Source organism: Dioscorea cayenensis, chromosome 1 (assembly GCF_009730915.1).
Source record: "Dioscorea cayenensis subsp. rotundata cultivar TDr96_F1 chromosome 1, TDr96_F1_v2_PseudoChromosome.rev07_lg8_w22 25.fasta, whole genome shotgun sequence".
NCBI lineage: Eukaryota > Viridiplantae > Streptophyta > Magnoliopsida > Dioscoreales > Dioscoreaceae > Dioscorea > Dioscorea cayenensis.
In genome coordinates this window covers 28,408,047-28,421,750 of record NC_052471.1, presented here as the reverse complement: position 1 = coordinate 28,421,750, position 13,704 = coordinate 28,408,047, and the positions used below count along the sequence as shown (strand labels likewise).

The following is a 13,704-nucleotide window of genomic DNA, read 5'->3' as shown; positions in this document are numbered from 1 at the left end:
TATTTCCCTTTCAGTTCATGTATGTTTATTTTGGTCATGCTCATGATATTTGACTTATGGATCTACTAGGGTGTAGAGAACTCTGTTAAATGATTTTATATCTAAAAAACTCTCAACATTTTCTGCTGATGTTAGGGTTGATTCCCAGTGCATTTGTGAACCTCTTTATTTTTTGTACATTGTTGTCGTTGTTGTTGTGTTGTTGTTGTTGTTGTTGTTGTTGTTGTTGTTGTTGTTGTTGTTGTTGTTGTTGCTACTTCTTCTGTGTGTCATTTTTTTTTTTGCTTTGTATCTGTGCTAGATACTGTTGATTCCATGTTTGTTGGTCAGCTTTGCGGCATCCCGAGGGTTGAGTGGCAGAGTGTCCCTAATCAGGATTGTCACGGTGGTTGTCATGTCTCTTAGGTCCGTTGGTCGAGGCGTGATAGTTATTTTGAGAGGCAATTACAAGAAGCTTATACAAATAAAAGTTCAAGTTTTTTTGAAGATGAAATGAGCGGAATGCTATATTGCGATCTTACACTTGTCAATTCAAATGGGTCAATATTTACATTCCAGGTGACAAACATTTTCAGAGGAAAAGAAGACAGACTTAGCAAAGAAGTTGTATTCATTGTTTATGATAATGAAATGGAATTTGACACCAAATGCTCATGCCATTTATTTGAGTTTAGATGAATTATTTGCAAGCATATATGCAATGTTTTTATCAAGAGAAATGTAAAGACATTCAATTTCAATATATTTTACCCCGCTGGAGAAAGGATATCAAGCGTAGGCGTATATATCTGATGAATTGCTATGATAACACAGGAACTTGTGAGCAGAAAGTGCAATACAACGACTTATGTGCTCATTTTTGAAGCTGCTGAAATTGGAATACAATCCATGGAGAGATATAATTTTTTAATGAAATGTGTTGATCGGGCAATTGAGAAGCTGTTGGATAATACAATTTCTTGGGAGAGTCATTAAAAGCAACTTCTACCACTGGTTTTGTGGAAAGAAAATCATGAACAACTACAGAATTTCTAACTCCTTTAAAAGTACGGAGTAAGGGCCGAACGCCATCAAAAAGAAAGAAGTGAAAAATTGAAGAAATAATCATTATAAATAAGAAAAAAAAAATGATCATATTTTACATTAAATTTTGTCACTTCTATAATAATTTCTTGGCTCTAACATTAATTTTTATTTTTTCAGAAAAAACAAACAAAAGGAGATGCACAAACTACAAATGACACACAAATTCAACTTTGTACTCAAGAAAGTGTGTTAATGTTTAGTATTTAACATTTATATATGTTATGGTATTTCACATAATTTTTTTATGCAATGACAATTAAAATTTTACCCCTTAAGTGATTTCGAATACTCTTCCAAACACATTGAATATACATGTTGATAGCTTCACTTTGCAAAATCTAGGCATTGGTACTTTAGTCGTAGGCAACTAAAAAGGAACCCTACATGATATGTGATTTAGTTGTATAATGCCCTTCTTCCAAAGTTGAAGATTTATATTTTTTAGTTTATTTATTTTTATTTTTTATTTTTGGTTTAGATTGTATCACAAAGGGGGTTTGGTCCTCCCAAATACCCTTCTTCCATGTCCATATATTCAATTCCGTAGTAGGTATTTAACCATGTATTAGTGTTCTTACAAGATATTATATCTACACCTGAAGCAATGGAGGAAACATTAAAGAGCTTATTGTAATGTTAAGCTTGAGATGTAGTGTGGGTTTTGTTTTGAAGAGTTGTGAAGTTTGAGATGTAGTGTGGGTTTTGTTTTGAAGAGTTGTTAAGCTGAGATGTAGTGTGGGTTTTGTTTGTTTGTTTGTTGTGTGATAATTGAAATGTTTGTGATTGACTGATGTTGTTTTTTCTACAAATTGACATGTTACCATCCTTGTTTTCCTTGAGTTGACTATTCATACTATTCATTTGTTTACCATCACAACTCAAGTAAATCCATGAGAGTTTTCCTTAATACAATTTCAGTGATGAATTGTAGCAGTTGCTAAGTTAGATGAGCAGACATGAGAGTTTTGAAACTTGTTATTCTATATTGGATATCAGTACATCACCAAATCCTCAAAAATAATACAAACAATCAACAATCCTTATATCACTCAGAATCTAATTCAATGTGAAAACCTTGCTACTCCAAAACCAACATAGTTTGTAGATCAGTTGAAGTGATGGACATATGCTGAATATGAATATCCCTTTCCTTGGCTACTTGACAGGTAAGAATTAAAGCTTTAATGTTAGCATCAAGATCAATTTTTTTGTGAATGGTATTGCATCCTGCCAAAAGAATACAATAATTAGTATTGGCAATATAAAATCCCACCCCTCGTAGACATTCCTCATTATCATGAGTGTTGTAGAGAAAAGGAAAAGAACCATCCATGCTGGAAAAATTCATCAAAATGAAAGACCTATGTTTCATCAAAGCAGTATGATATTATCAAAATTAAAAGCAGTAAAATATTCTTAAACTTGACCAATAGATTTACTATGAATGAAATAAATATCAAAATGATCCTCCCTGAAGATAATATTACCCCTGTGTTTCCAAAGCACCCAAATGGTTGTGATAATAGTAGCACATGTATAATTATAAAGATTGTACCTGGAAAAGTCTAACCATGCATCAATTTCTTCATAGGAATAGAATGATAGGTGATGCAAATTGTAGGGAAGCTTATTGTAAGTGAAATACAAATGTACTAGGCTTCAGTCACATAAAGTTGATCTTAAAAATCAAAATATTAAAGAGTTAACAAGAGGCAATAAATGTATGAGGCTTCAGTCACCAAGTCTCCTATACTCTCTCTAGTGAAGTCTAATGGACTAACCTCAAATATTAATACTTCAACCCAAATCTTAACAATAGCATCCTTCAATTTGATCATTATTAAACAATTAAACACACAAGAATCACATAACATCAGTTAAAAGCGATGAGAATTGAGAGAAGACAATGAGAAACAAATATAGAGAGAGATAGAGAAAAGGATAAGGACCTTTTCTAAAATAAACCATGTATAGCTCAGTGTTTCTCAAATTTTATTGTGATTAAATAATAAGTTGAAAATTTTCAATTGCATAAAATTTGGCAAAACAGGTTGAAGTCTGAACATGCATTAAAATCAATAAAAGAAACAATTTGGTTTCAATAGACATCATCACCTTCGGTCAAGTATGATTTAAAAAAACAGCTAATTTCAATTCATTTGAAAAAGCATCTACCTATACATAATACAAGCATTACGCCATCGATTCATATGCATACAGGATTGAAAACCACAACCATTGCTCTAATAGTTGAAAAAATTAAGAAAATAATGAAAATAAGAGTGTAATACATTCAATCCGATTGATATCAGAGGATTAATAGGAGCAGCAATCTCTTTCACTGAGACAGGCTGAAGTTCAACCATCCTAGCAGGAATCAAAGTAATAGAACATCAATGCAATAAAATTATAAAACAATCACAAGGTTTTCAATGAAACAGAGGTGAAATCGAACCTGAGGACTTGATTCGGGGACCCATGCTGCTCATAGACGAAGCCATTGTAAGAAGGAGATAGGTAATGGCGACGGTGACGGTGACGGCGTAAGGGGTAGCCAGGACCAGAATGACGACAACGTTAGACGGTGACAACGACAGCCGGGACAGGATGGTGATGGCATTAGCCAGGACAGGGACAATGATAGTGTAAGTCGAAACAACGATGACGAGAGGAGAGCCGGGATGGCGAGAGGGAGACCGGGAGCCGGGCGAGATTTAGGGCTTCAATTCATCGAACATATTTTGTTTTATTTATTTTTTTAAAATACTGCTGATTATGGAAGAAAATATCTAGAGTAGTTGGATTACACATCAGCAGCCATCTCATTCGGTTCAACAATTCGGAAGTCTAGTAGGAAGATATAGCATTACTCTTATACCCTTAATTTAAAAATAATACTTATAAATGACACATAGGTTTATTTTAAATATTTAAATTAACGATAGGCATTATAATTATGTATTAAATTATGTAATCAATATTCAATCTAATTATTATAATTAATTATTTAAAATAAGTAAGATTTTTTTGTACATAATATCATGATTCATTAAATAATAATTTCTGTAGTGTGAAATATTATCATTCTTATTGTAATGAAATTAATTATTGTAATAAATTGTTTAAATTAATGGATTTCATTATAAATATACCAATACTCCCAAACAAGAATTACTCATCCCAAACACTAATTAAGCATAATACAAGATAAAATTATCACAAAACAAAATTATCTTGTTTCACACACTCATTAAATAACACAATAAACCATCACCTTGTTCCACCTATTGGTGCCGCATTGAAACACAAAAATGCAATTATACATATCATCATCCAAAGTATTTATAAGTAAATATCAAAATAAGAAAAGGCGTTCCCTTCAAACACTACTACATCATTGAGATGTTATCAACTGAACAGTTCCTTGCTTCCACTTTTACGTCTATATTTGCTATTTGCTCCTCCTTACTCCATAGCCAATCCAAAAAAAAAAAAAGTCAGCTAAGAAACATAAATATTATGTGAATGAAAAACATAAACATAAACACAAACACTAGCTGAAACTTTACTCTATAGCCAATCAATTAAAGAAAAAAAGTTAGTTAGGAAACATAAGCATAATATGAATGAAATATATAAACTTAAACACAAGTTGAAACTAAGCACTTACTAAGCATCAGACTTCAAATAAAGCACCGCTTCAAATTTTAGAGCTACATCATGGTCTAATCAATGGGTTCACACTTCAAAAAACATAAGGTTAACTCATTCTCCCATTTCATCTTCTTCTTCAATATCACACTTCAGCTTAAATTAAGCATCACATTGGAAAGAATTAAATAAATGAATTTGAAAACAAAAATTTACTTTTTCTAAGCAACTGAAAAGAAAAATTAGATTAGCCTCAAACAAATGCACACGGAAAGCCAAATTGAAACATAAAATAATTAATGATAAGAAATTTGTGAAAGGCAATAGAATATGCTTACCAAGTTGATTTACAGAACCTGAGGAATATACGGTATTTTGGCCAAAAAATATGCGACAGAAATGTAGTTTCTAGTCGTTTAGAAGGTCCTAGAATACCTGAAGTTGACCTTATCTTTTGCCAAAGCTTGCAACATGATTAGCACCTCATCATCATTAAGTCCGTCAATATTAAAAAAGTACTTGACTTAGTAATTTCTTTTTAAATTCCACCATAGTTTCTTCTCTAAGAGTTGCAATTTCAGTATTGCAGACAGTTGAGTCTAGCATGTCAGGCTACAGATTTTGTATTTCGTGTTACCACCTTAGCCAACATTTTAAATTCCGGACCAACCATTTCTATGAAACTATGAAAATTTGCAAATATTTTCTCCATAGTTGATTCCATAGCAACTCCTTTTCTCTTTTGTCGTAAGGATGTCTTTAAGCTGCTACCGTTCGATTCCATGGGTGTTGGCAAAGGAGTTTCATCATTTTCTTGAGTAGGCATAAAAATTCCTCAACATGAACTTGTGAAAAACCCGCATCTTCCTCCAAAATAATGTTATCCTCATTTTCATATTGTCTTGCACCATCTTCGATATTAGCCCTTGCATTGCCATAAGCTCTGTCTTTTGTAAAAACTACAGCAAGATCATTGAAAAATGGAAAAGACTTCCCATACATACCAGCTGCTTCCTTATGAGCCTGTATTACATTAGAACAGAAAATTGATACCATGAATAGCATGTATTGTTTATATGAAAAATTACTAAAAATAATTATTTATACCTTGCCATATTCATCATATGCACTTTTCTCACACACGATGGTGCTATGTTCATAGTTTCAATCAAATCCACTAACACGTTGGACTTGTATCAACGCACCCAAATACACACACACTCTAACACTATTACTCAAATTGCTGGAGATTTTTGAGATAACACACAATGAAATGTCTCTTTAATTTCAACAACACTATCTACTAAATACATGGAAGACCACTTGATGCACGTGCGATTCCTAGAAACACTACTACATGTCATGCAAACCCATGCATGACTTACACATCATGCAAACACCTACATGACTTACACAAGTGACACGTTATGCAAATACATGCATGAAATACAAGAGTGACATGTCCTAGTTAATTACAACAAAACAATCAACATACTTCTAACATGAAGACCTGGAAATGAACAAGATTAAACTTAATACTCTTCCTCTTAATCTTGTTTCCTTCCCTTCACAGCTTGCAATCCAATTTTGCCTTTCATCTCATGGAACTTCAAACGTCCGAGTGCTTTAGTCAGAATATCGGCAAGTTGCTCTTCAGTAGCTACGTGATCAATTGTAACCTTCCCATCCAACACACATTCTCTTATAAAATGATATCGAGTGTCAATGTGCTTACTTCGATCATGATGGACCGGATTCTTGCAAAGTGATATCGTTGATTTATTATCTACTTTGAGAACCACTTCTCTTGTTGCTTCCCCTTTCAAATCTGCTAACAAACGGCTGATCCAAATGCCTTGGTACACTGCTGTGGTTGCCGCAATGTACTCGGCTTCATATGAGGACAACGCCACCACCTTCTGGTTTTGAGAAACCCATGTAATCAGACTTTCCCCATAGAAGTAAGCAGCTCACGTAGTGCTTTTACGGTCATCAACGTCGCCGGCGAGGTCGCTATCACTATAACCAACCAGTTTTATCTTCCCCTGTTCTACTCTAGTATAGAAGCAATCAAAGTTAGTTGTGCCTCGTATATACCTGAGTATTTGCTTAACTACAACCATGTGTTGTGAGGTTGGCTTCTCCATGTATCGACTTACGATGCCAACGGCATACACAACATCCGGTTTCGTGTTAACCAAATACCTCAGGTTGCCCACTACACTGCGGTAGTATGTTGCATCTACGAGTGATCCTTCACCATTCTTGCTCAACTTCAATCTTGGTTCCATGGGAGTTTGACATGGGTTGCACTCAGACATGCCCATCTTCTCAAGTATTTTTTTCTACATACCCGGTTTGATATAGTGTAATCCCTTTTGGATGATTGAACTACCTTGATACCCAAGTAGTAGGATAATAACCCAAGATCACTCATGCTGAAATAAATTCATCATCTGCTTTTTGAATCGTGTGATCATTTGGTCTCAGAGCCAGATTATGTTCACCATGTCGGAGAGCAACGTCACAAGCAACGACGATGGCGCGACGTCTCGCGTACCTGTGAAGGAGAGCAGCAGCGTTTCCCTTCACTACCAGATGCTAACGAAGACAAATTACTCAACTTGGGCTATCAAGATGAGCGTGTACCTACAAGCACAAGGCGTGTGGGACGCCATCCAGCCTGGGACTGAAGTGGAGACGAGGAGAGATAAGATAGCACTTACTGCCATCTATGAAACCATCCCTGAAGAGAACCTCCTACTCATATCGGAGAAGGAGACTGCGAAGGAAGCATGGGAGACGCTCAAGACCATGTACGTGGGCGCTGATCGAGTTAAGCAGGCGAAGCTTCAAACTTTGAAGAGTGAGTTTGAAATCCTCCGCATGAAAGAAGCAGAGACGATAGATGAATTCGCTGCAAGGCTGACTGCTATAGTCAGTAAGGCTGCCGGTCTTGGTGGAAAGATTAAGGAGAGCACTATCGTTAAGAAACTATTGGTCACAGTCCCTAACAAGTGTCTGCCAATTGTCACATCAATCGAGCAATTTGCCGATTTATCGACGATGACGTTGGAGGAGGCAATCGGTCACCTCAAGACCTTTGAGGAGAGGATACGTGGTGCTGGTGGTGAGGAAAACGAGAGTCTCTTGCTCATGACAGAATGGAAGTCTCGAGGGAAGGAGTTTGGGCGTGGCTCATCATCCAACCCGTCTAAGGGGCACGACAAAGGTTTTGGAAGAGGCCGTGGCCGCGGCCGTGGTTGTGGACGCGACACTGGTCGTAGAAACCACAACTGTGACAATGAGTATGAAGAAAAGAAGAAGGTTGACAAGAGGAAAGTGAAGTGTTTTAACTACAATATCATGGGGCACTTCGCATCTGAGTGTCGATTAAAAAAAGAGGAGAAAGCATACGTCGCCAAGAAGGACGACGACGAGCCAGCCTTATTAATGGCATAAGCATGCGGGGTGGTGCGAGTCACCCAAGAGCCAGCCATGAAGATTTTGCTCAATGAGGAACGTGTGCTACCAGACAAGATAACTAAGTGTGAGATTGGTTCTTGGTACTTGGATACGGGTGCAAGCAATCACATGACAGGGAACAAGGAGATGTTCACTGATCTGAACGAGTCCGTGAGCGGCATCATCAAGTTTGGAGATGGCTCTGAAGTAGAGATCAAAGGGTGCGGTTCTATTCTTTTCAGTTGCCAAAACAGTGACCATCGTGCACTCACGGAAGTCTACTATATACCACGACTGCGAAGCAACATTATAAGCCTTAGCCAATTAGAGGAGAATGGGTGTTGCATGGTGATAAAGGATGATCACATGTGCATCTTTGATCGTTGCAGAAGACTATTAGCCAAGGTCAGGAGGTCTAGAAACCGTATGTATGTACTCGACTTGAACATTGCTGAGCCGGTGTGCTTGCTCACAAGTATCAAGGAGGACGCATGGTTATGGCATGCTCGCTACGGGCATCTAAATTTCCAAGCACTTCGGAACCTAGCCAGCAAAGAGATGGTAGTAGGGTCACCACACTTGGAGCATGTTAATCAAGTCTGTGACGATTGCCTCATTGGTAAGCAACGACGAGCCTCGTTCCCTCAAGAATCCAACTATTGAGCAAATAGACCATTGCAACTTGTGCATAGGGACCTGTGCGGACCAATTACACCACCCACACCTGGAGGTAATAAATTTTTTTTGTTGGTTGTGGATGACTTCAACAGGTACATGTGGCTTGTGCTGCTAAAAACCAAGGACCAAGCACTTAATGCTCTAAACAAGATAAAAACAATAGCTGAGATGGAGGTTGATCTTAAGTTGAAAGCGCTTCGAACCGATAGGGGTGGAGAATTCACTTCGAAGGAGTTCGAAGCCTATTGTGAGAAGCACGGCATCAATCATTTCAACATTGCACCGTATTCCCCTCAGCAGAACGGTGTAGTTGAGAGAAGGAATCAAACGATAGTGGCCATGGCTCGAAGTTTGTTAAAGAGCAAGAACATGCCGAATATCTTTTGGGGTAGGATATCACCAATTGAAGTAGTTTTAGTTTTCAACAATTTTACCCCAGATTCGATATTTGGCACAACTTTCAACATGGTCTACAGAATTTTGTCTGTTTTTATTCTCTCCAACTGAAGAAGACATCCACCTTAATTAGAGCCTTATCTTCTTATGCCGTCCAGTGCCATTTGTTTTGTCCTCGACCCCTTTGTTGCGAATCTGAGTCCATGCTATACAAAAACAAAAGGGAAAAAAGTAATAAAGTAAATGATATCATGTTTAAATCAGAAGCAAGTTAAAAATATATGGCACACAAGAGAAGTACAAAATATTTCAAACATGTTTGTCATACATAATATTAAATTGTAGGATTACAAAACCAACAGTTTGACAAAAGGAGATAGTTTTGTATAAAAGCATTCATAGTACATAAATATCCAATGAACCACTTAGCTTGATCGCCAAGTGTTGAACATGTCTACAACCATTTGATTCCTAAATTTAGTCCACTGATCTGTTGGTTCAAAGGCTGTAATATTATCAATATCATCTTCTGTGGTTTCTTCCCATGCTAAGAGTGACCATTTCATCTTTTGCAGGGTCTTCGATCATCTCCCTTCTAATGAAATTATATACCAAGCAACATGAATTAATAATACGCCGTTGGGTGGCTATGCTATAGAAGCTTGGAATAGCTAGAATTTTTCACCGAATTTTTAAGAGACCAAATGTCCTCTAGATTACATTTCTAGCACTAGCATGCTTCATATTAAATAATTCTTTTGGCGTTATTGGTTGAGGTCCATCAGTCCAAAAGGTGCAAGAAATCTTGGGTAATTTGCATATCCCAAATCGACCAAATAATAGAAACCTAATAAGCAACGATATTTGTATTACATACTATTTGTTTGGTGAGAATAATTTAAAAAAATTATAGAAATTTTGTATACCATTTGGAACCTTTAATCCATTAGGTTTCGTAATGGCGTTCCTAAGAACTCGACCATCATGTGAAGAACCCTCTCATCCGGAAAAGACATATATAAATTTCATGTCTTGACTATAGACGCTGAGTACATTAGTGGTGCTTTCAGTTTTCCTTGTTCTATATCATCGTCGATCAACTCTAGGCACATTCACTCGGATATGTGTTCCGTCCAATGCTATAAGGCAATTCTACATTAAAAAAAAAATATTACTTACACTATGTCCACTAATAATAAAATGAAATAACAATACAGACGAATGTTATTACCTTGAACCACTTTCACCTAAGATCATTTGAATTTTCATTGAGAGGTTCAAGCTTCTTAAGCAAAACACCATGGCAAAGAATAATTGATTTTAAGATAGCATGGAACTGTCGACTAACTATTTCGGCAAATCGCAAGAAGTCAAATTTAATTATTCTATTTTTTTATGGTGTGCTATAATGTTTAAAAACATTGCAACCATCTTCTCAACCATGACATTTTTTGTGCCCGCAGCCTACCGTTGGTGGTTAGCAAGCAACATAATTTATAAAAATACTAATGATCCATGCATAGTTTGTCGATGCATTTAATCTCGCTTTCGTAAATCACCTTGTTCAAGTAATCATACTATTTAGGACGTCTACTTAATAACTACTCAATCCTGCATTGAATCATTCTATCTTTGTTCTTGGTTTCCATTTTTGTACATGTAGCAATCATGATATTCAAAACATAAAAGTAGCACATATAGATTGTGAAGTATAGTCGAAGCTCATCGGTCTCATCCATTCTAGAAAACCAATTACACATGGGTTGTATATGCATCTCAACACTACCTAAAATCTTGTTTTGTACATATAATATATAAGCTTAAATGTAAACAAACAAAAAAAATTTAACAATTGAATAAAATAATGATAACATATTTGTATTGAAGGGTGATTATAATAAGACTTTGGTAAATTATTTTTTTGAAATACAATAATGCCTAGAAATTATGATGTATATATAGATATGTAAGGATAAACAATATGACACAAATATATTTATATGGGTGATAATAAAATGTTTTGTTCAAAAAGTAATAGAAATGGCTAAAATGGCTCAATTATTAGTATGAACACATACGCAGGCCATAATGTTAGTATTTTGGGGAATTTAAATACAAAAGAATATCAAATAAATAACATATTACTATTGTATAAATTTCCCAACATGAAAGCTTTTGACATAAACTAAATAACAACACATATTCGGATCCATGTTGATGCTTTCTAACATGAACCTAACATAAATCAATAACTCTATAAATGGTTGAGACTACTTGTGTAGTGTTGGTATTTGTTCAGTAAATGCACCTTCAATTAGTGATAAGAACCATGGAGGCACCACATGTTTAGTTTAGAAATGGTCCCAAAAACTTCTCACAAAATTTTGAATTACAAATTATTTGTTATGCAAGAGTTATCATTACAATAGCAACACCACAAAAAAAATAGATTGCTAGCACATCAAACTCTTCATGTAGCTTATCAATATAACTTGGAGACATTGTTAATGTTGATTTGAATTATATCGACCATATGCTTTGTAATCCTATACAAAAATATAACATTTACCTAGGAACAAACAATAAAAAAACACTTTAAAGACAAAGTCAGAATATGAATTATTAACTAAAACCTTGCTATCCACATTACTGAATAAAAAATCAACGTATCATTAGAGCAAAAACAATAACAACACTATTATGTAATCCAATTGTCTCTCTATGCAGAAGTATTTCTTATATACCAAATGCATCAACATCAATTCCATTCTCAACTCTTGCAAAAATACATGATACTTATCAGGTCAATTTTGCTAGGGAAACTCAAACAAGTACAACTACCAATGAATTTTCCCTAGTTCCATTATTGATAAGAATGAAATTATGAAATAATTTCATACCATATCAAAAACAATAACAAAAGAAATCAAGCAATGATGAGGAATTTAAAAGCAAATGTGCCATTTTGCAAAGGAAGAATAGAGCAATATAATCGATCAATACTCATATAACGACGTCATTCAAGCAATTCCAAATAGATCCAATGTCAAACAACACAATCAGCAAATTTTCCTCTTCAGAGACGTGTTAAATCACTCACTTTTTTTGGAAAATCTGATGAGGGCCTACTTGCATTTAGAGCTTGAGAAGGAACTGCACCTTTTTAAGAAGGGCTGGATGATCACCGGAGATGCTAAGGGGATCATTCAAGGGAGACTTTGTTGAAGATGATCGGGGAAATAGATTGATCAAATCGGAGCTTGCATCATTTGGCGATGATGAAGATTCCAGTTCCTCCAACAAGGGGTTGATCACTATAATAAGAGAAACTCGATCCCTCTTTTCAACTGGATTCACAGATATTTTGTGATGCAAAGGAGTAGAAAAGTTTCACTAGATCAGGAGGAATTGAAAAAGAGATATCTAAAACATTTAATTAGGGGACAAAAATGACTTTTCAAAAGAGAGGAATAGCCATTGACCACAATATTGGCGGCATAATAGCTATTGCCCTGGTGAGGAGAGTTATATTCCCCTCTTAGGGGTAATAATGCAGTCTAATGAATACCCAAACATGGGCATCCATTGGGATTAGAAATCATCCCCCTCCATAGGGGGATGATTACTTCAATCCATTGGGATTAGAAATCATCCCCCTCTATAGGGGATGATTACTTCAATCCATTGGGATTAGTAAATAAATCTAATCATCTTATACAAATTTATATAATTTATTTAATATAATAAATAATTTCTAAATATGATCGATTTTATTTTAGGGTAAACTACCTATGTAGTCCTCAAACTATAGGGTTGTTACCATTTTTAGTTACTAAACCTTAAAAAAAAATTAATTACATCTCTAAACTATTTATTTCCTTCCAATCAAGTTTCTTTGGTGGGTAGCCTTAACGGCAAGCTGACATGGTGTGTTATGTCACTGGTAACTTTCCATGTCAGCTTGCCTCAAATGCTATACAGCTTCCTTTCATTTTCCTCAATAGTAAAAAAATTTGTACTTTTCAAAAGTTCTTACTTTTCCTTTCGTTCATCCACAAAGGAACCTTGATGTTCATGGAGCCAGGTAAAATATCGATCAATTGCCAGACTGGTGAGTGTGTGGAGAATAAGGTTGAGGTAGGTGTCTTTTCCAGAAGCCCTTCCTTTACTCTTCCCTTGCCCCTGAAGTTCCTTATTGTTTGATTTCAGTTTTGATTTCTGTAAAGTTTGTTTTGAAAACCTGCAAGAATAAGGTGAAGTGAAATAGAGACCAATGGAGAAGAATCCAAACTTGAATTTAGATAGCTTAGGCTTTGACATTATTTGTAAAGAAATGATTGTAGGGATGTCAATAGGCCTGGTCCCGACGGGGAATCCGATTCCCCGCTTTGTCGGGCTGGGGTCGGGTAATTTTTTCGGGGAATCGGG

At 35.7% G+C, this 13,704-nt stretch overlaps 1 protein-coding gene across 1 annotated transcript; it reads left to right on the top strand.

Annotated features, from left to right (window-relative positions):
• Positions 1–7,245: 7,245 nt before the first annotated feature.
• Positions 7,246–8,199, top strand: LOC120258329. The gene has a single exon (XM_039265707.1). The coding sequence runs from the start codon at positions 7,246–7,248 to the stop codon at positions 8,197–8,199; it is 954 nt and encodes a 317-aa protein (XP_039121641.1).
• The last annotated feature ends 5,505 nt before the right edge of the window (positions 8,200–13,704 follow it).